The sequence below is a fragment of the Schistocerca piceifrons genome, chromosome 4 (assembly GCF_021461385.2).
Source record: "Schistocerca piceifrons isolate TAMUIC-IGC-003096 chromosome 4, iqSchPice1.1, whole genome shotgun sequence".
NCBI lineage: Eukaryota > Metazoa > Arthropoda > Insecta > Orthoptera > Acrididae > Schistocerca > Schistocerca piceifrons.
The window spans coordinates 726,990,624-727,014,869 of record NC_060141.1 but is presented as its reverse complement, the minus strand read 5'-3'; the positions used below and the strand labels follow the sequence as shown (position 1 = coordinate 727,014,869).

Here is a 24,246-nt window from a genome sequence, read left to right as displayed (position 1 = left end):
CATATTAAGCGCGAATAGAATTTTTTGTATTTTTGTTCTTTGCCACATGATATGCATACTGTATAGAAGACAGTTCTCTTTTCTGATGACTTACAGTTAATTTTCCACAGTAGATATATTTAGGCTGTAAGGCTAACTTGTAGTGAAAAGTAGCAGCATTTGCTGTTAACCCAGCCATTAGGATAATCTAACTGCTGCAATAATAATAATAATAATAATAACAGAAAGATTCACATTAAGCAGAAAGGAAGGAGGAAGGGGATTTATCGACATAAAAGACCTACATTATGGACAGGTAGACAATTTAAGAAAATTCTATATAGAACGAGCAGAAACTAGCAAAATACACAAAGCAATCACTCATATAAATTCACCGGCTACACCACTGCAATTTCATAACCACTTCTACAACCCTTTAGATCACATAACATCAACAGATACGAAGAAAGTAAATTGGAAAAAGAAAACACTACATGGCAAGCACCCGTATCATCTAACACAGCCACACATCGATCAATACGCATCCAACACACGGCTAAGAAAAGGCAATATATACAGTGAGACGGAAGGATTCATGATTGTAATACAGGATCAAACAATAAATACCAGATATTACAGCAAGCATATTATTAAACATCCCAATACCACAACAGATAAATGCAGACTTTGCAAACAACAAATAGAAACAGTAGATCACATCACAAGTGGATATACAATACTAGCAAATACAGAATACCCCAGAAGACATGACAATGTAGCAAAAATAATACATCAACAACTTGCCATAAAACATAAACTAATGAAACAACATGTTCCCACATACAAGTATGCACCACAAAATGTACTGGAGAATGATGAATACAAATTATACTGGAACAGAACCATTATAACAGATAAAACAACACCACATAACAAACCTGACATCATACTCACCAATAGAAAGAAGAAATTAACACAACTAATCGAAATATCCATACCCAATACAACAAATATACAAAAGAAAACAGGAGAAAAAATTGAAAAATACATCCAACTGGCTGAGGAAGTCAAGGACATGTGACATCAGGATAAAGTTGACATTATACCGATTATACTATCAACTACAGGAGTCATACCACACAATATCCACCAATACATCAACGCAATACAGCTACATCCAAACGTATATATACAACTACAGAAATCTGTAATTATTGATACGTGTTCAATAACCCGAAAGTTCCTAAATGCAATGTAACATATACCGTACAGTTAAAAGGAAGTCACACTTGATCAAGGTCCGCGTCACTTTCCATTTTTAACCAGACCTAAGGTCTGAGAAAGGAAAGAAGATAATAATAATAATAATAATAATAATAATAATAGAAAAACTGAGAAGACATCGCCGGACAGCTAACACAATTTATAAGAAATGAAATGTCAGAAAAAAAAAATGAAAAAGGTTAGGTAAAATCTCACAACAAGAAGTGATAGAGCAATTAGATGAAAAGAAGCAGAAATTACAAGCATTGGCCAAACGACTTAGAAGATACAAAAAAAGTGAAAATAGAAGGAAACAAAACCAAACACTTAACACAAACCAAAAGAAATTTTACCAGACAATAGATAACACACACATTAAAGTAGACAATCCACCAAACATAACAGACATGGAACACTTCTGGAGCAACATATGGTCAAACCCGATACAACATACAGGCATGCACGGTGAATACAAGCAGAAACAGACACATACAAGATGATACCACAAATGCCTGAAGTGATAATTTTGCAACATGAAGTCACCCAAGCAATTAATTCTACGCACGATTGGAAAGCCCCTGGAAAAGATAAAATAGCAAATTTCTGGCTAAAGAAGTTCACCTCAACATATTCACATCTAACTAAATTATTTAACATATCTAAAAAGAAAGATGATGAAACTTACCAAACAAAAGCGCTGGCAGGTCGATAGACACACAAACAAACACAAACATACACACAAAATTCTAGCTTTCGCAACCAATGGTTGCCTCGTCAGGAAAGAGGGAAGGAGAAGGAAAGACAAAAGGATATGGGTTTTAAGGGAGAGGGTAAGGAGTCATTCCAATCCCGGGAGCGGAAAGACTTACTTTAGGGGGAAAAAAGGACAGGTATACACTCGCACACACACCCATATCCAACCACACATACACAGACACAAGCAGACATTTGTAAAGGCAAAGAGTTTGGGCAGAGATGTCAGTCGGGGCGGATGTACAGAGGCAAAGATGAAGTTGAAAGACAGGTGAGGTATGAGCGGCGGCAAATTGAAATTAGAAATTAGCGGAGATTGAGGCCTGGCGGATAGCGAGAAGAAAGGATATGCTGAAGGGCAAGTTCCCATCTCCGGAGTTCTGACAGGTTGGTGTTAGTGGGAAGTATCCAGATAACCCGGACAGTGTAACACTGTGCCAAGATGTGCTGGCCGTGCACCAAGGCATGTTTAGCCACAGGGTGATCCTCATTACCAACAAACACTGTCTGCCTGTGTCCATTCATGCGAATGGACAGTTTGTTGCTGGTCATTCCCACATAGAACGCTTCACAGTGTAGGCAGGTCAGTTGGTAGATCACGTGGGTGCTTTCACACGTGGCTCTGCCTTTGATCGTGTACACCTTCCGGGTTACAGGACTGGAATAGGTGGTGGTGGGAGGGTGCATGGGACAGGTTTTACACCGGGGGCGGTTACAGGGGTAGGAGCCAGAGGGTAGGGAAGGTGGTTTGGGGATTTCATAGGGATGAACTAAGAGGTTGCGAAGGTTAGGTGGACGGCGGAAAGACACTCTTGGTGGAGTGGGGAGGATTTCATGAAGGATGGATCTCATTTCAGGGCAGGATTTGAGGAAGTCGTATCCCTGCTGGAGAGCCACATTCAGAATCTGATTATTTAACAGTTACATTGCAGACCCATACACATTCCCTGATACACTTACACATGGAATAACTTATCTGAAACCTAAAGATCAAGCAGACACAGCAAACCCAGCTAAATATCGCCCCATAACATGCCTACCAACAATATACAAAATATTAACTTCAGTCATTACACAGAAATTAATGACACGTACAACACAGAACAAAATTATAAATGAAGAACAAAAAGGCCGTTGCAAAGGAGCACGAGGATGTAAAGAGCAACTGATAATAGATGCAGAGGTGACATATCAAGCTAAAACTAAACAAAGGTCGCTACACTATGCATACATTGATTACCAAAAAGCTTTTGATAGTGTACCCCACTCATGGTTACTACAAATATTGGAAATATACAAAGTAGATCCTAAATTGATACAGTTCCTAAACATAGTAATGAAAAATTGGAAAACCACACTTAATATCCAAACAAATTCAAATAATATCACATCACAGCCAATACAGATTAAGCGTGGAATATACCAGGGAGACTCATTAAGTCCTTTCTGGTTCTGCCTTGCTCTGAACCCACTATCCAACATGCTAAATAATACAAATTATTGGTACAATATTACTGGAACATACCCACACAAAACCACACATCTGCTATACATGGATGATCTAAAACTACTGGCAGCAACAAATCAACAACTCAACTAATTACTAAAGATAACAGAAGTATTCAGCAATGATATAAATATGGCTTTTGGAGCAGACAAATGTAAGAAAAATTGCATAGTCAAGGGAAAACACACTAAACAAAAAGATAACATATTGGATAACCACAACGACTGCATAGAAGCGATGGAAAAAACAGATGCCTATAAATATCTAGGATACAGACAAAAAATAGGAATAGATAATACAAATATTAAAGAAGAACTAAAAGAAAAATATAGACAAAGACTAACAAAAATACTGAAAACAGAATTGACAGCAAGAAACAAGACAAAAGCTATAAATGCTTATGCTATACCAGTATTGACCTACTCATTTGGAGTAGTGAAATGGAGTAACACAGACCTAGAAGCACTCAATACACTTACACGATCACAATGCCACAAATATAGAATACATCACATACATTCAGCAACTGAAAGATTCACATTAAGCAGAAAGAAAGGAGGAAGGGGATTTATCGACATAAAAAACCTACATTATGGACAGGTAGACAATTTAAGAAAATTCTTTATAGAATGAGCAGAAACTAGCAAAATACACAAAGCAATCACTCATATAAATTCACCGGCTACACCACTGCAATTTCATAACCACTTCTACAACCCTTTAGATCACATAACATCAACAGGTACGAAGAAAGTAAATTGTAAAAAGAAAACACTACATGGCAAGCACCCGTATCATCTAACACAGCCACACATCGATCAAGACGCATCCAAAACATGGCTGAGAAAAGGCAATATATACAGTGAGACGGAAGGATTCATGATTGCAATACAGGATCAAACAATAATCACCAGATATTACAGCAAGCATATTATTAAAGATCCCAATACCACAACAGATAAATGCAGACTTTGCAAACAACAAATAGAAACAGTAGATCACATCACAAGTGGATGTACAATACTAGCAAATACAGAATACCCCAGAAGACATGACAATGTAGCAAAAATAATACATCAACAGCTTGCCTTACAACATAAACTTATAAAACAACATGTTCCTACATACAAGTATGCACCACAAAATGTACTAGAGAACGATGAATACAAATTACACTGGAACGGAACCATTATAACAGATAAAACAACACCACATAACAAACCTGACATCATACTCACCAATAAAAAGAAGAAATTAACACAACTAATCGAAATATCCATACCCAATACAACAAATATACAAAAGAAAACAGGAGAAAAAATTGAAAAATACATCCAACTGGCTGAGGAAGTCAAGGACATGTGACATCAGGATAAAGTTGACATTATACCAATTATACTATCAACTACAGGAGTCATACCACACAATATCCACCAGTACATCAATGCAATACAGCTGCATCAAAACTTACATATACAACTACAGAAATCTCTAATTATTGGCACTTGTTCAATTACCCGAAAGTTCCTAAATGCAATGTAACATATACCATACAGTTAAAAGGAAGTCACGCTCGATCAAGGTCCGCATCACCTTCCATTTTTAACCAGACATAACGTCTGAGACAAGAAAGAAATAATAATAATAATATCCATCGTATTGTAGCATAAGGACAAAGATTATCACAAACGGATTATTCAGTCTACACAACAGTAGCAGCATAAACACAATGAGATTTTCTAATGATTATTCAATTCTGGGAAGGGAAACATACATCTGACATCCCACAGTATATGATGCACTTTAATACAATGAAAATGAGATATCAGTGTTGCCACAAGTTCTGGAAATAAGGGGATTTCAAAAGTATCTGGATAAGTCAGGGAAATATGGAAAAAGAAACACTGGAAAACTGTATTTGGCTCTTTGGATGAAATATTGGGTGTTACAGATAAAAGTAGCCTGTGTAAGAATAAAGGAAAAGGTGTGAAATTACAGCATTTATTTACAATGAAAAATAAATGATAAGTACATTAATAGAAGATGGTGAAAGTGATCCCTGCAGGAAGAAAATCAAATGTTGTTAGATCCGGCAAATGTTGTGGTCATAAATGTTTGCTGACAGTTTGTTTCTCAGTGCAGACATTATAGATTCGTCTAGGGATACTGTAGATGTGTGGCATGCTGAGCAATCTTGTTGGAAGAAACAGTATTGTCCTCCATATTCATTGAGTTTGAGCAGAAAATGTATCAAAAATTTCTATATATGCGTCGGTGTTGAGGTGAGCATTGAAAAATATTGGTCATGTTATGCATGCTGCTATTAAAGTGCACCAAACACTGATTTTTTTCATCATTGGGTGGTTAGTGGCACACAGTGCTAGGGTTCTCTGGTGGCCAGGACGTGTTATGTGAATTCATGTGACTGGAAAGATGAAGCCATGCTTCATCACTCATGATGTAATGGGAAGGGTCCAACAAATCATCATTGATGTTACTCAAAAGTCATGTGTAGTAGTCCACACATTCCTGACTGTCATCCTCCCATAATTGCTGCACAACCATCACACAATATGGCTTCAGATTAAGACATTTCAATACCCAGTGGCAACTCCTCTTAATTGGACACACCCATTGGGCCGTTTCACCTGCAGACTTCTTTGGGCTCTGAATAATTCTTTGCTGTATGTTTGCAGTAACTTCGGGTGTACAAACTGAAGGAATTCACTTGTTTTCATTTTGCACAGAGCAATAGATGGCTAGTTTTTATACAGACTCTGTATTGCCCCCTTTGCTGCTAGTCATCTATCTGGATACTTGACTCAAAATATTTTGCAAGTTTCCTTAATCGAACCTGCTTTCACATGTGCTTACACAATTTCAATTCTTTCTGCTATCAAGAAAGTAATTTTGCAGACCACAAAGAACAACATCTAACTTCACTAATGAAATAAGCTGAAATGCTGACAATTGATTATTGTGTATAATTGTCCATTGTTGTAGCTGTTTAATCTATTTCAGAAGTCAAAACATTGCATTCGCATTCAAATGGGAGGTGGCTACTTTTAACTGCGCCAACTCGTAGTTTGTTTATAAGTCACCAGACATCATAGCAGGCTGGGTGCAGCCAAGTAGCTTCTAGATGTAGTACGCCCCTCCCTACTGCATCCTTTATACTGCTCCACCCCTCCCCACCGATGCCCTCAGCTTGCTTGCTTGCTGCTAGCTGAACAGCTCCCGATGAGAGGGGCAGGGAGGCGTTGAGGAGTGGTTTCTTCTTATCTCAGACTATTCGCACAGGTTATCCATTGGACGGTTGATCACTATGGTCTCAGTTCAACAACATGGCTGTTGGTGATTCAAGACAGCGGCCATAAATACCTGGCCATGCAGGAGTGGATTTCCGCACTGGGCCAGAACCATTGACCAGTTCTGTGGTATATCTGGTGGATCAGACCTGCCAATCTGAGGCACATTGTCTGCCATCAATGTGCAGGCACCATGCATGAGAGCTAATCTCTCTGATCTGCCCACAGGCCTGGTTCGTTCCTGTGTGGTGTAAGTCAGTGGATTTTTGTGATTTATCTGCAAACCCAGGAATGTGGTGCATTCTTGTCTGGTCAGAAGCCACAGGCGATGGATTTCAGGGATTGCAAATAAGGTTCGCACACCACACAGAGGTATCTCCTGCACCCTCGTTGAGCAAAAAAGGACCAGTTTTTTTGAGCAGCATTATGCAATCAAGATCTTTATGAAACTGGGGAGAAACAGGACGGAGACCCTCGAAATGCTTCAACGTGCCTACGGTTACAAGGCAACGAAATAAAGCCAAACTTTCATGTGGCTCAAGACCTTTCAGGAAGGTCAGGAGCACGTCGACAACGACCACTCCGGATGCCCATCAACATCATGAATGGACAACTCGGTGCAAAAAGTGCACCAAGTTGTGGACAAGGATTGACGATCAAGTGTTTGGATGATTGCAGAGGAGTGTGGAATACCCTGAACCATCATTCACTGCATTTTAACTGAGGATCTTCACATGAGGAAAGTCTCCACAACAATAGTGCCAAAAGTCCTGACAAGTGAGATAGAGTGCGGTGTTTGCTGAACTGCCACAAATTGCAAAAACAAATTGTCAGAGCAGCGAGTGGCACACCGAGTCTCCTCACCTGAAAAGCAAGGATGAGCAAATCGTGAATCAAGACAATGCTCATTGTGTTTTTTGATAGGAAAGATGTGATTCACAGTGAATTTGTACTAAAAGGAAAAACAGTCAACAGAGAGTTTTGCTTGAAGAGTTACTGGCCAAAATGGGTATGGCTATGGTGTCCCAGCCACCGTACAACTCTGCCCAGGTGACACTGTACAACTTGGCCAGGCGATCTTCTTTATTTCCCAAGGATCAAAAGAACCCTGATGCATGGAACACTGGAGGCGGTAAAAGCAACTTTGATGACCACACTGAAGGAGATTCCTGTTGATGACTTCCAGGATACCTTCAGTGATTGGGTGAAGTGTTGACAATGGTGCATCGAAGCAGGGAAGAATGCTTTGAAAAGCTATGAAAAGATTGTAAACTGTTATTAAATAAATGATTTTTAAAAAAATCACTCTGGTAACTTCTGGGACACACCCTGTATATTAGAGTGTGAGTATGGACAGTGCTAGGAAGCAAGCTTTGGCAGTCACTGGCATTTCGTGTGCTATGTACTTGTATATGAAGGGCTTATTTCAATAGTGGTACAAGTCCATTTTTGTTCATTCTGAGATACAGAGTCCTAAAGTTAAATGAGCACTGAAAAATCTGCAGTTAAGATACCAGAAATATTCAAGTATATGTACTTGGAATATTTCTGCTATCTCAACTGCAGATTTAACTTTAGGACTCTGTATCTCAGAATGAACAAAAATGGACTTCACTATTGAAATAAGTCCTTCATATATTTCTTGAAAGAAAAATCACACAATACGTGTAAAATAATGGACATAACATAATGTGTAATAGCCTAAATAATGAACATTATACAAGCAACATTTTATTGGCGTTCACTATAGTATTGGTTTATACAAATTGTCACCACCTTTCACACTTTGTTCAACAGGCATACATCTTTCTGAGCTTATTTCTGAAATTATTGATGGTATTCCAAATCTGCCTATGCAGCTACAAGAAATTATGTATTTTTATCACCAAATATTTTTCATTACATTGAAATAAAATAACAGTAGTGGTCTGTAATGAAAATGTGGTTTACTTTTTATGACAAAAAAACAGTGTTATCAAAGATGATGTTGATACTTACAATAAGTAATGTCTGATTTTTCCCTCACATCGGGGAACACAATGTGTTGGCATGGTTTTCCAGGTATTTCTGCGCAGAGAAATTGTCAATATATTTTACATGAGTTTTGTTGTTCTTATTTTCGAAACTTTACTGATTTGTTATGTGTTTCTTGCCCAGTCTGACAACTCGCTTAGAAACTTCATAAATCCTACATGGGAGAATGTGCGAAAACTTGCTGCTGTTAATTTGAAATTAGTTGCGTCGCTGATAACTCAGAAATCCTTTAACTAAAAATGGCTTTACATGTTTACTTGTCCCTTCAGATCATAAATCCTGTGCAGGAATCATTAACTTGCCGGTCAGTCAAAATTAGAGTTACAAACATGTTCAAAAATGCAGAAGTCCTTACATGTTTTTGTCAGCGTACCTGCTTACTTACCCTACAGATCTCAAAATTTCCACTGGGTACTTATTACTCAACTTTTATGTTCTACTCTTCATAGGATGCAGATCATTGAAGCAGAATACTAAGTAGTGAAGAAACAATATGTTGTACTCTTTTGAAGGCCAAAAAATGTATTAGTAAACAGTGCTCTGTTCATACTGTTAATTTCTTGTGTTCTATGGATTAAACAAAAAGTAATAGCAGTGGGATTTGATTAAACCCTACTTTCATGCAGTTGCTTAGCAATCTGTCAACTATGTCACTGAATTATGAATTCGCAAAGCTAAGTGCCACACTTTTCACGTATTACTCTGCCCTTGAATCTGCCTGAAAACTGCAAAAGTCTTTTCCATGACTGCAATGCTAGGGATGATACAGAGCAGATTTTATTTTGTGTGTGTAGAGTAGATTGTCAGTTAGGCTTAACTCCCTCAATTGTACTCATAAGTGTCGTTCACTTTCATGAGCATTACCGTACATTCCGTAATGTGACTGGTTATTGTATAATATGGTGCAAAATTTAAATTTCATCCACCACCGCTTTTTGTGCTTTCGAGAATTCCTATTTTATTTTGAATTATTTGGCACATTAATTCTCACCTTCATTTGGTTTTATATTTAATCTTGCACCTCAGGGAAAATAATCCTGTTTTCATATGTTTGGTACTCTGTGATTTGATGGTAAAGGACATAAGTTTCACAGCTTTCGATTGCAAAAAATAAATCATCAGATTCCATGTTAAAAAAAAAAAGGTTGCATATATTTTTGAATGTGCTCTGAAATCTCAAACCTAATGTGATTGTCAAGTGCTTGTTATGTTTTGGCAGAAGACTACATTTTGCTTCTTCTGGTAGTAAGCACATGAATAAGATAACAGTTGCATACTCATTTCTGCCTAATTTTATTCAACTCACTCACCCATAGACTATATCCTTTGTGTGAATGATTTCTCTTACATATACTCAAAAGTTACTTAATGGAGAGTATAAATTTGTCATCTGCATATATGAAAGAAAAACACACACACACACACACACACACACACACACACACACACATTATGACCATTGCCCACCACGAGAATGAATGGCACCTGCTGGCACAGCAAACATGGCATACTAAAGAAAGTGTATATAAGTAGATAAGGGATTAATGTGGAATCATTCTAACAATGATATTGGCCATATAAGGGGGAAATCCATTAGCATATGCGACTTTGACGAAAGTGAGATTATTGTCAATCAGCTGTTTGCATGGTATTGTTGTGAGCATCTATGGAAGGTGGTAGGTGACGAGGGATTGGACATTCATGCCTCATCACTGAAGTTGCTGGTGGAAGACTTGACCACTCTGTAAAATGGGATAAACCTGCAATCTGTTTCAGATCTGATGACAGTGCAGTGGTGGTCAGGCACACCACTGTTTTTTGGAACACACTGTTCAGTGCACATTTTTGAAGATGGGATTTGTAGCAGACAGCCCCTACATGTTCCCTTGTTGATCATACAATATCATTCAAGATTGCAGTGGGCGTGAGGTCATAAGTATTGGAGTGTGGATCAATGAAAACGTATCTTCTGTTCAAATAAGTCACTTTCCAACACCAGGTCAACAGTCATGTGCAGATATGCCATCACCCAGACGAAACGGCTATCAAAATATACACTGTCTAGACCAGTGGGGCAGTTTAGCTTTCCATATATTGCCTTATGCTACATGAAGATAGCAAAATTGGGGAAAATCTTTTAGTCCTAAGCTGTATGTTTTTTTATGGTTGTATCTTCATGAAAAACCGAAGAAGAAATTATTAATAAACACAGTATACATGAAAAAATGAAAAAGCACTTGGCTGCTCACCATATAAGAACAATTAAACCTTTTAGTTGGTCTGGTGTCATGTTGAAGTTTAAACATTAAGATGCGTGAAGTACTATATACATGCTTAAGTGTGCTCTCATGCCTTACTTTCTTTAGTTTCTGGTGTGACTAATCTTTTATTTTGTTTTCAGGCCCATTCATGGTTTAATCTTCTTGTTTAAATGGGTACAAGATGATGAGCCTTCAGGCTCTGTTGTGCAGGACAGTAGGCTGGATAAAATATTTTTTGCCCGTCAGGTTTGTTGAATTATAACATATCGAATTAAGACCATAAGCTAGAATATAACTCGGAAAGACAAGAACTTGTCATTGAAAAAGTGTAACATTCTCAATCACCTCTCTCAAGAGACACCCGTTGTAATTACAGTCAGAACTATTTTGTGATTTCAGGTTATCAACAATGCCTGTGCCACACAGGCAATCCTGAGTATTCTTTTCAACTGCATACATGCTGATATTAGTTTAGGCAGTACTTTAACAGAATTCAGAGATTTCTGTCAGTCGTTTGATGCAAATATGAAAGGTTTAGCTTTAACGAATTCACAGACGATCCGAACAGTACACAACTCATTTGCACGGTAAGTATCGTGCAACCGAATATTTATATTATTTGGAGACCTACTTTTATAATATTTGGAATAAAATGCTGTGAGCAGTAAGGAGACAGAGGAAGGTAGCACTGATCTCAGTACCCCCAGTATAGTCTGGTGAAATTTAAGTGTTTTAAACTTTTTTTTTTTCTTTCATTGACAAATAATGAAGGAAAAATAATGTTCACTGTGTTAGTCATAAATCGTATTTCTGGTTCATTCGAGAGACACGGTATTGAAGGGTGTAATTTAGAAAATTATATATATATATATATATAAATAATGGGTGAAAAATAAAGTAAAATCAGCATCAGTGTATAAAGTTGTGCCTCTGGCATTTTTTTAAATGGATTTTAGCAATGCTGAAGGGGAGGACAGTGGAATTGCTATGGGTTCTTCACAGCCTAATGCAGCTGCGAACACTTGTTCACTACTACCTTATATATACTCCATACGTACGTTATTATGAGGAGGAAAGTTGCCACTCACCATGTAGCGGAGATGCTGAGTTGCGACTCAGCATCTCCGCTATATGGTGAGTAGCAACTTTCTCTCTCATAATACTGTACACTACATCCTGGATTTTCCATATGCACATTGTCAGATTATCTGTTTTGACTGTTGCACAAAGCCCAAATAAATGTGTAGTGCCCACTTTTGAGGTGAGAGTGCTATCCTGTCTCACATCAATGTGATCCATAGATAGGAAGGTAAGATATAGTGTGCCCAAAATGCCATGGTCACTAGATGTGCAGTCAGCTGGGAAAGTGCAGGGATCGCTGAGAGCGTTGTAGGGGAAATGGCAAGCACTAAACTGAAGCCTATGCTCAAATTTTTTGTAAATATTAAGTGGGCCCCCTCCATGCCCACACTTGCATGGTGACCATTCAAAATGATCTACTGTCATCTCTGCTTTCATTATTATCTAAAAAGAATTCTCCAAAAATGCAGTGATTTATTTTCGCCTGACTTGTTAACCATTTGTAACTTTCAGAGAAGCGTCATAAATTGTGAATTTCGAGTAACACCTATACATTTCTCTGGTTGCCAAGTCAAAATTTGCTTCTTTTGCCAAAATGCAGAGGCATTTATACTGTCGCACCTCACTAACACATTGTGCAGATACAGTTGCGAGAGAATTCTGAAACAGTGATGTATTAAGTTTAGTAAATGAGGTACTGAGGAAAGGTAAAGTCTGTAGCTTATGAAAAAGCACATCCTCGGTACAGCACCTCACATATGTTGTTTCAAAACCCATTGCATCTTTCATTTCACTAGCTATTGATGGCCTTTAAAAATTACAGTCTTTCACCAAAAAAGTCTGTAGTTATTGGAATAACACAGTATATGATGAAGTTTTACACAATAACTGTATGGTAAAATACTCACCTCTTTGTGTGCTATCATATGCCAAAACCTCATTTCGATACCTCGAAACTGTTTATGAAATAGATGAGGAATGTTGTGGACATTTCACTCTGGCTTTATCGCTGGTGCGACACAATCGCAAATGAGTGTGCTACATCAGATCAGTTTTCTCGAGATTGGTGCCAGGTAGAAAAATTCAAGATGTTAGGTAAATTTTGTATGCAATAACATGTTATGTTATATGCACCAAACACAAAATCATAGTGACCTCTATTTTTCATTGCGCACTTTTCCAAATTATGCACAGTGTCTTACTTTCAAGTAAATATCACAACTACTATGTCCGTTAATGAAATGATGGACACATCATCATGAATCTGACATATGAAGCTATAAGTAAAGCAAAAATGAATTTTTTTAAACAAATTTGTTCTATAAAATCGTTAGAGAAAGATCGCAGTGTGTGCACCTCCATCCTGTCTTCGCTGACCAACCAACACTTATCAGCCTCCCCTTCCGAACAAATGAATGAATTCGTCCAGCTCTTTGGATTGAAACTGGTCACTGCGCTTTGGCCACTGTATCCTGTGCGAGTTATAAAAAATAACTTTACATTTACAGCAACAACAAATGTGAAATAAATTTTTTGTAGACAATGCTCTTGCAATAGAAACTTTAGAGGATTTTTCTCTATAGTTTTATTGTTTAATTTAGTAGAGACTATTATTTATTACTACTCTTATTACTATTCTTTGAGAGTTGTCAATTTTTGTAAATCGATGTTCAGTATCAGTGCTGTCTTAAAATATTTCATTAAAGTAAGTAAAAATGCTTTTATTCCTCTTGTTATGTATAATTCTTTTTGGCTAAAGTATTCATCACTTAGCATGAACTGATGGAAAGATTACAGCAGATGAAGTGTAATCAGGATATAAATAATGTCAAGCCAGTTGCTTCAGTGCTACTTACTTTGTTCCATATATGTGCCACATAAAGAAAATTGTAGAGACTGTGTGGGAAACTTCTTTAAAGGTAAGAGAAGAACGTTTTATCCAACATAGGTCTGTAGTAGATGGTGTTGCACACAAATAATGGTCAGAGGAACTAAGAAAACTTTTTGAGGTAACATTGTGGCCAATATGTTTCATTTTAGGAAGCTACTAGTCATGTGGCCATGGTGCTTGTTGACTCGGAAACAAATAACAGTAAACCGCAGTTAGCAAAATTATCTATACATATATAAAAACTACCGTTGTTACTTCATGTTCCGCACTTGCATTTGCTGCATGGTTTCTTTGTTTTTAAAGGGCTCACCAATTTCACAACCTTTCCAGTCTACAACTTTTAGTCATTCACTTTTGTTGCAGATTTCCTTGTTCAATGAATGAGGGCCAGTACTGGCCACCCCATCTTTGTGCCAATTTCTCTTGCGAAGCATTGTTTTAATTTTTTGAATTATTATAAACAACTTTATGGGGAGGGCAACCACCTCTCAGGGCCCTTACAAATAACACAACCACTATCCAAATTATCATAAACTATACCAATTAAAAAGTCAGGAATGATGAGATGTTCTCAAAAGCCCTTTAGCTGTATGAAGGTGCTTAATTTGCAAGTACGAGTTCCATGTCAGTACAGATGTATCTTCAGGTTTATAATGATTATATTCCCATAATATAGATGGACAGTTATGGAGTCCCAGCTTTCAGGAAGTTATCCACATTAAAGAGTCAAACCACTATGAGGGTCATCATAATAAAATTGAGTACACCCAGAGATGCTTGTCTACATGTACAGATCATAACCGCTGAATGCGCCAGGCTAGATATCACCCCATATGCTATATTATAAGATGTAGTAGACACCAGCTGTATAAAAACCAATGAAGTGAAACTTACAATCCTGTGTGTAATGTGCGTACTTCTGCTGTATTGCTAACAGGCTGATGAGGTGTACGCAGACTGTGGAAGCCAGCAATACACTGGAAGGCAGAAGGCCAAGGTGCCTGAGAGAAAAACAAATTAAAACTCTAAGCTCCAAATCCGTAAAATTTATGGGCCTAGTATCGCGCGAGAATCACCAGACCCGTAAAATTTACAGGCCACTACATTTAATTTAATGCAAAACACTGCAACATTATTTCTATGGGTTTGGCCAACGTTATACGCTTTACAGATGTTTAGTAATAAAATGCGTCCATAGATGGCACAGCAGTGTTGTTTGCAGCACCGTAACTCATGTTAAAACTTACCTTTGTGTTCTCAGTCTTCCTTATGTCGTTGTGTTATTTCATGTTTGTAATCCTGTCTTGGCGGGGTTTATCAGACGCAGAAATTGCGGATTTGATTAATGATAGTGGCACACATATCTTCTGAACATGCCCTGTGTAAGAGATATATGTAGTTACATATAATGTGATATTCCTTTTAGAGAGCGAGATCAACAACAGCTTGTCTTCAGATGCAGATGAGAATGATGTTGACTAGACTGAATTTGACACCTACCGACCTCTGCCTGTCAACTCTACACCCAAGCAGATTCTAGTGAATATTGATGACTCAGACTCTGTACTGGATTGCAGTAAAGTGTTCCTTTCTGACAGTGACGTAAAAGAACTCAAGGTACAGATTAATTTGTATGTTGTTGTTGTTGTTGTTGTTGTTGTTGTTGTTGTGGTCTTCAGTCCTGAGACTGGTTTGATGCAGCTCTCCATGCTACTCTATCCTGTGCAAGCTTCTTCATTTCCCAGTACCTACTGCAACCTACATCCTTCTGAATCTGCTTAGTGTATTCATCTCTTGGTCTCCCCCTACGATTCTTACCCTCCACACTGCCCTCCAATACTAAATTGGTGATCCCTTGATGCCTCAGAGCATGTCCTACCAACCGATCCCTTCTTCTGGTCAAGTTGTGCCACAAACTTCTCTTCTCCCCAATCCTATTCAATACTTCCTCATTAGTTATGTGATCTACCCATCTAATCTTCAGCATTCTTCTGTAGCACCATATTTCGAAAGCTTCTATTCTCTTCTTGTCCAAACTATTTATCGTCCATGTTTCACTTCCATACATGGCTACACTCCATACAAATACTTTCAGAAATGACTTCCTGACACTTAAATCTATACTCGATGTTAACAAATTTCTCTTCTTCAGAAACGCTTTCCTTGCCATTGCCAGTCTACATTTTATATCCTCTCTACTTCGACCATCATCAGTTATTTTGTTCCCCAAATAGCAAAACTCCTTTACTACTTTAAGTGTTTCATTTCCTAATCTAATACCCTCAACATAACCCGACTTAATTCGACTACATTCCATTATTCTCGTTTTGTTTTTGTTGTTGTTCATCTTATATCCTGCCTTCAAGACACCATCCATTCCGTTCAACTGCTCTTCCAAGTCCTTTGCTGTCTCTGTATGTATCACAGACAATCCAGTAGAAAAGAAGAGGAAATAACATGAAGCCTAATTCAGTTTTGAGTTCATGGAAGCCAGTGACTAAAAGTGCGATGAGGCGTTTCTTGGGTATGCTTTTCCACATGTGTATTTCAAGAAAGTAAAAAATTGTGGACCACTGGAGTACTAACCCTGTTCTTAGTTGTAACTTCTGTCCCCAAGTTATGAGTCGTTTGCATTTTACTCAGATACTGTTGTGCTTGCGTCTTGTTGACAATTCTTTAAAAAAAAAAAAAAGTGGAGATGGATTTCACCCACTTTATAAAGTTTTACCTTATTATAAGAATTTGAAGGAGCGATGTATCCAGGCATATCGTCCCTCAGAAAAACTGACAATTGATGAAGGAATATGCCCATTTCGAGGTTGTGGGAGCTTCTGTGTTTACATGCGAAATAAACCTCATAAGTATGGACTGAAGGTTTGTGCTGTTGCTGAAGCCAGTAGTGGCTATGTTGTAAACTTCAAAGTTTTTGCTGGTAGGCATATTGTTGACAATTCTTCGTCCGCTGTTGTATTGTGATTGTTGTCTGATGACGGCTTGCTGAATAAAGGTCATACTGTGTATTTAGACCGATATTATTCCAGTCCAGAGCTTTTTCAACGACTGGCTGACAAAAGTACTGAAGCTGTTGGTACTGTGAACAAATGTAGGAAAGGATTACCTAAAGATTTGGTGTCTAATAAGCTGAGAAAGGGCAAAATGTCTTTTTGGCATAAAGGTAATGTATTAGCAATGAAGTGGAAGCATAAGAGGGACGTGTATACATTGTTTACAAGGCATCAGGCCACATTTGGTACGCATACTAAGAAAAATGGGTCTGTAGTAATGAAACCACTTCAGGTACTGGATTACAATCTGAATAAAATTGGAGTGGATATCGGAGACCAGTGCCCGCAGTACAATCCATTCCAGCACAGAACAGTGAAATGGTGGCGAAAATTATATTTCCATCTGCTGCTGATGGGAGTAGCAAATGCTTATTGGCTATACAATGCAGTGCACGACAAGAAACTAACAATAACAGACTTCATAGCAGTGCTTGCAGCTCAGCTTGTTGAAGATGATACACTTGAAGTCATACAAAGGAATGAAGGAACTGTAGGTTAGCTAACAAAGAGAAATTTTTTGCAGCGCATACCTCCGACTACAAAGAAATACGCTGCTCATGTGTGTCACGTGTGCACTGACAGGATTAAGAAAGAGAATGGCAAAGCTTCTCGCAAAGAGACACGGTACGAATGTGAACAGTGTGGTGCTTCACTCTGCGTAGAACTTTGCTTCAGAATTTTCCACACTAAAAAACAATACGATTCTGTGTGAAATTTGTATGCAATTATTGTAGACTGACAGAAAGATGTTATGTAGTGCCATAATATTAGGTAAAAATAAATAACAATTGCATTCTCTTATCCGCATGACTTTTCTAAATTCTTAAAAACACCTATGTGATTCCTATAACTGTACCTTAAAGCTGAGCATTCCAAAGTAGTTTCTTTTGCACAGAATTAAAGATGAAAAGTACAGCTTCAAAATGGTACCAAATTTGCCACAATCCAAAAAGTAGATTTGATGCAGTGATTTTCTAAATATTGACAAAATTGCGAGGTTACGAGGGATTGGTACATATAATAGGCCTGGTACAGAGGGTGTTAAACACATGAGCACCTGCAAGGAGGCTGCTTACACTACACCAGCCTGTTAGCAATACTGCAGAAGTGTGCACATTACACTGGACTACAAGTTTTATTTCGGTGGTTTTTAAACAGTGTCTACCAGATCTTATTATATAGCCTATGGGGTGCTATCTAGCCTGGCTCATTCAGCAGTTATAATATACTGCTCAACAAAAGTTTGAAATAGTATTGGAAAATGGAGTATATGATACTTTAGGTCTTATGGGCCTTGGCACTGCAAGCGTTATCCATTTAGGGCTCATATACTGGATGGTGTTTACTTCGTGGCCGTTTCCCAGTCATGTAGACATACTGCAGCACACTGTGAACAGTCCAGTATCAACACCAGCTTCATCTAGTTTGTGTTCAGCACTGCAGTAAAGTGCCACGTGAGCCATACATCACTTTGATAAAATCTGAATAGTTGCTTACTTTCAGCAGTGCATACACAGCAAGATGTTGTCGATTGGTTACATGTTGCTCAAAGTGATGTGTCTAAGATGTGGAGGAAGTACAGAGACATGGGAAATGTGAACGATAGATCTCGCAATGCTCATCCTCATATGACAACACCAATGCATGATCATTGCCTCCAACTGTTGGCTTGCAGGCACCTACCACAACCGACAGAAATAATGTCATGTAGAAGTAGCTGGAGCTTTGAATTTATCCTGGGTTGGAGGATTCTTGTAGGGCTTCATTCGAAAGATGTGGACCATATCTCTGATCTTTTGTCGTCTTGTGTCGGAGTTGGAATCTTCAACTTCATAAGTAACATCAGACAAGTGTCTTACAACCTTATGAGGTCCAAAGTAGTGCATGAGGAGCTTCTCATAGAGACCAACCTTCTGAACAGGAGTGAAGATCCAGACAAGGTCACCAGACTGGTAGACAACAGGGCGGTGGCTCACATCATACCTTCGGCAATCGTTTTCTTGAGCCTGTAGCATGTGGAGTCGAGCTAACTGCCGAGCTTCATCAGCTCTGGTTAACACCTGACTAATGTAGTTGTCATCCACGTCATCAGCATGTAACAGAAACACACTGCCCATCGTCATAGTCGCCCATGCACCAGAAAAAATGGCGTAAATCCTGTGGTGTCTTGTTTGGCGGTGATCTAGGCAAACATCACAATAGGTAGCACCTCATCCCAGTTGCTCTGCTCAACTTTGAGAGACATTGATAGCATGTCGGCCAAGGTCTTATTAATGCATTCAGTAAGCCCAGTAGTTTGCGGATGGTAGGGAGTTGTCATGTGATGAGTAATGTTGCACCAACGGTTTCTCTGTCACAAGATTTGATTGAAAGACTTTCCCTCAATCCGTAATTAACGACCTTGGGGCACCATGTTTTAATACAATGTCTTCCATGATGATGAATTTGACTACCTCAGATGCTTCGGCTGTTTTTACGGCTTTTGTAATGGCATAGCGTGTCAGATAATCAGTGCAAACAATAAGCCATCTATTGCCACTAACAGACGGTGGAAATCATCAGAGGTGATCAATCTCAACAAGCTGGAAAGGCATTTCGGCTGGTGGAATTGGTATGAGTCGGCCAGGTGGTTTCTGAGGAACTGCCTTTCTCCTCTGGCACTCTACACAGTGCAACACATAGTGATGGACATTCCTAAATGTCTGGGCTCAGGTGTGTCATGGAATTTCTGTAGAGCATCTAAGCACATGTGTTTAGGAATCACTGGTAGCCACATCTTTCCAAACGGATGAAAGTTTTTCTTGCAAAGCAATCCATTAACTACCGTAAATTGTCCTTTCACATCCTCTGACCGATTTAAGGCAAGCATAATTTGAGATAAACTTGGCGTCCCCCTCCTGCTCAGCAGAGAGATCCTGGAGTGCAGCGAGACAGTCACTGTCTTCATCAAAGTCTTGATGGTCTTGCACAGGGTTTCTTGAGACTCAGTTGGCATTTTGGTGTTTTCTTCCACTTTTGTACACTGGTAATGTCATGCTCTTGAAGACGTAGTGCCCACCTGGCTAGTCGTCCTGTAGGATCCTTAAGACCTGTCAACCAATAAAGTGAATGATGGTCTGTAACAACTGTGACTGGCCTTCCATAGAGATAATGTCAAAATTTGCACATGGCCCACATCACAGCAACACATTCACTTTCTGTAGTTGAGTAGTTTCTCTCGGCTTTTGTAAGGTCCTAGAAGCATAGGCTCTAACCTTCTCTTTTCCAGTCGAAATTTGCACCAGAATGGTATCGACCCCATAACCACTGGCATCTATGTGTAGTTCTGTAGGTGCTCTCTCATCATACAGACCAAGTACAGGGTCAGTCCTCAGAACTTTTCACAGCACATCGAAATAATCTTGTTGAGCACCACACCATTTAGCATTGACTTTTAGCAACTCTTGGAGTGACCTGGTTTTCATACGAAAGTCTGATAAAACGACGGTAATAAGAACGTAATCCGAGGAAGCTCCTCACATCTCCAATACTTTTAGGAATAGGAAATTCCATTATAGATTTCACCTTTTCTGGGTCTGGCCGCACACCTTCGTTTGACACAAGGTGTCCAAGTATTTTCTTTTGCTCCAAAGAGACACTTTCTCGAATTAAGTTTCAGTCCGCCTTGTTGGATATGCTTAAGAATGACCCTCAGTCTTTTTGTATGTTCATCAAATGTCTCTGAGAACACTGTAATGTCATCTAAATAACTAAATAACAAAGACACGTCATCCACTTCAGGTGATGTAGAAGATTATCCATCATCCGTTCAAAAGTTGCTGGTGCATTACACGAACCAAACGGCATTACCTTAAACTCATACAGGCCCTCAGGGATGATGCCTGCAGTTTTCTCACAATCAGCCTCATCTACTTCAGTTTGCCAGTAGCCCAAGTCATGTCCATGGTTGAGAAAAACTTGGCCCCCCTTCATACTATCTAGTGTATCGTCAATTCGTGGAAGAGGGTAAACTTCCTTTTTGGTTATCTTATTAAGCTTCCTGTAATCAACACAAAAGTGCTAACTGCCATCCTTCTTCCTGATGAGGACCACTGGTGATGACCATAGGCTCTGCAAAGGCTGAATGATGTCATTCTTCATCATTTTCTCTACCTTGTTGCGAATTATTTGACGTTCCATTGCTGACACACGGTATGCTCTCTGGCTTATTGGTTGATGGTCTCCAGTGCTAATCTGGTGCATCGCCGTCGATTTGTCTAATTTGCTCTTCACCTGTGGATTGAAGTGTTCAGAGAACTCTTGAAGAATGGCAAGTAGCTTCTTCTGTTGTTCCTTAATGAGATTTGGTGTTAGTCGAGCTAGAAGATCTTTCCTCATAGTGGTAGCACTAATTTCGCTCACAGACTCAGCATGGGAGGTTTCTTTGGCGCTCAGCTGTTCTGCAATTAACGGCTCAGCGTTTGCTATGCACACACATCTTGGAAGGATCTGCGGTTCTCGGCGACGGTTAACTATCCACAATTCACCGAATCCATTCTTTAAATCAGACTTCAGAGGCTGGGATGACCAAGTTATTCTCCAGAGGTATACTTCTCTTACATTCCACTAAAAGATCCATGGGTTGATGCGTGGCATGCCACATGACAGTTACCTTTCTACCGCTGACTGCAGGACTGATTACTTCATCCAGCACACAGTCTCCACATACTCGGATGCGCATCTTCCTGTCCACAGTATCTCATCTAGTCTAGCATAGTCTTCGAGCGACCACGATCTGTAATTACCTGAGAAGCTTTCAAAAAGTCCCGTCCGTGAATGTCTTCATGACTACACTCTTGTAAGATGATGAATTCTAAGGGTTTTTTTGGCCATTTATACCCACACAAATGGTACATATTCCTGTAAGTTTTACATATTTCCCATTAGCCACCTTCAGCAGAGATGTTTTGTTGTCGACAAATATGGTTTTCTGCAACTGGTGACGGTACTTCTCCGAAATGACTGAATATGAAGCTCCATAGTCCACAAAAGCTTGGGCTGGTCTGCCATCCATGAGGATATCGACATAGTTTCCTATCATTTTTGTAGTGATCAACAGTGGAGGATTTTTCTCTTTGGCAGTCTCACCTCCAAGGAAGCCGCACCCTTTATTTTTCCATGTTGCGGTGTCTAGGTCATCGGCAGGAGCTTCTACATGGCGATGGAGACCTTGATTGGTGTGTTGGGGAGCGCCCTCTCCAGCAGCTAGCTTGCTGCGATGGTGACCCACGTCGTCTTGCACCCATATCATCTTGTTCATCTTCGTCGTCCCGGAGTTGGCGTCGACTAAGATCGGTCTGCTGTCTTCCAGCGCAGACATCATCAAATATCTGCCGCTTTTCTCAACAGTAGCACATCACATGTCCAGGTCGTCTGCAGTGGAAACATACTGTTGGTTATCCTGGGTCCTCCAGACGTCAATCTTCCTTGGTGCCCAAAAAGGTTCTTCATGCGGCATTGTAGGAACGTAACTCCGCCTTGGTCTCGACTTTTTTGCCGTTTTAAAGGGAAATGAAGCACGAGAGATTGGGTTCAGTGTCTGTTCCACTTCCTCCCTTATGGTCTCTTGAATTGTCTCAGTTTTTTGTTCACCGTGCAATCTGAGTGCCTTCTGAACTTCCTCACTCACTATCTGATGAACGCTTGTGAAATTAGTTGCTTCTTCCATCACAGACATTGATACAACATTTGGAAGCCTTTCAAACTTCTTGCGTGTAACTCTTTTTTGATGCATTGTCTCTATATACTGGCACCATTTTATGAAGTCGTCTGCTGGTGAAACCTTCAGGAATAGGCCTTGATACAGGTCCTCAGCAACACCTTTCATGAGATGAGATGTGCAACCTTATCTTCCTCCTTCATTGTAGGAGACACTATTTTACACAACTCCAAGACGTCTTGGATGTAGGATGCTGTAGTTTCTCCTGGACACTGTGCCCTGCACTTTAATTAATCTTCAGCCTTGAATGTCTGTCATCGTGTATCGCCGAAATACTTGTGCAGTTCTGCCTGGAATACTTCCCAGCTTGTGAACTTCTCCTTGTTCTCATACCATTGCTTTGCTTGGCAGTGCCCTCCATGTAGAAAAATACGTTAGCCAAACACACGGTATCATCCCATATGTTAAATTTTCGCTGTACCCTCATATACCTTCAGCCACTTGTTTGGATCTTAGCCATAATCACCAGAGAACCCGGAAAGATATCTCATTTGGTGACACACAGTTGCTGTCATCGTAATGTCCTCTTGTTCTTCTGTCTCTGGTAGATTGCAATCTATTGAATATGGCTCGAACTCGGGTTTCTCACCACATAAACGGCGACTCTGTCATGGTCTGACTGGAGCCACTATGTCGTCAGAAATGTGCGCTATCACAAGTTCCACTACCCAGCACCTCCACCAGAATAATATCACGTAGAAGAAGGTGTAATTAGCTGAATGACGACCACTAACTTCACTTTATGAAGGTTTGTTTAGCACTTGCACGTACAAGAACATGGAGCGAACTGCCTCTGCCCAGAATACATACAGAATATATACAGCTACAGAAAATTCCAGTACAATGATTCTTGGCATTTATGGATACTTCTAGAATGTACTTGAACTGAATATAGAAATTAAAATTGTACAATCCAGGTGAGTTTTGAACTCGCGACCCTCCATGCAACAGTTTAGTATCATAACCACTACACCACAGTGCTATTCAGTTTCTTCTACCGGGTGACAAGTATTTGTATCTCTGTCAAACAGTGTGCAGAAAATTGAATGAGGGTGGTGTTCATTCCAGAAGACCATGAGAAGCTTTGCATTGAACCAATAGAACCAATGCAGTCAAACGACCTGGGCTGTAGCACATTGACATTGGACCATTGCAGTATTGGGTAACATCATGTTTGCTGACAATACCAGGATTGGTTTGCGACCAGACACTAGATGTGTTAGTCTTTGGAGAAGCACTAGACGACACCAAGAACTCTGATACATTCAGGAGTCGATCCATTTGTAGGTGGAAGTGTAATTTTGTGGGTAGCGATAATGACGGAACGGCAGACCCCCCTCTAATTCC

At 39.4% G+C, this 24,246-nt stretch overlaps 1 protein-coding gene across 1 annotated transcript in view; it reads left to right on the top strand.

Moving 5' to 3' along the window:
- The window catches only part of LOC124794621 (ubiquitin carboxyl-terminal hydrolase isozyme L5), a 73,070-nt gene that overhangs the window by 30,296 nt on the left and 18,528 nt on the right, over positions 1 to 24,246 (top strand). The window contains exons 3-4 of the mRNA XM_047258112.1: positions 11,246 to 11,351; positions 11,505 to 11,692. Of these exons, the coding sequence (XP_047114068.1) occupies positions 11,246 to 11,351; positions 11,505 to 11,692 (294 nt within the window). The remainder of the gene's footprint in view (positions 1 to 11,245; positions 11,352 to 11,504; positions 11,693 to 24,246) is intronic.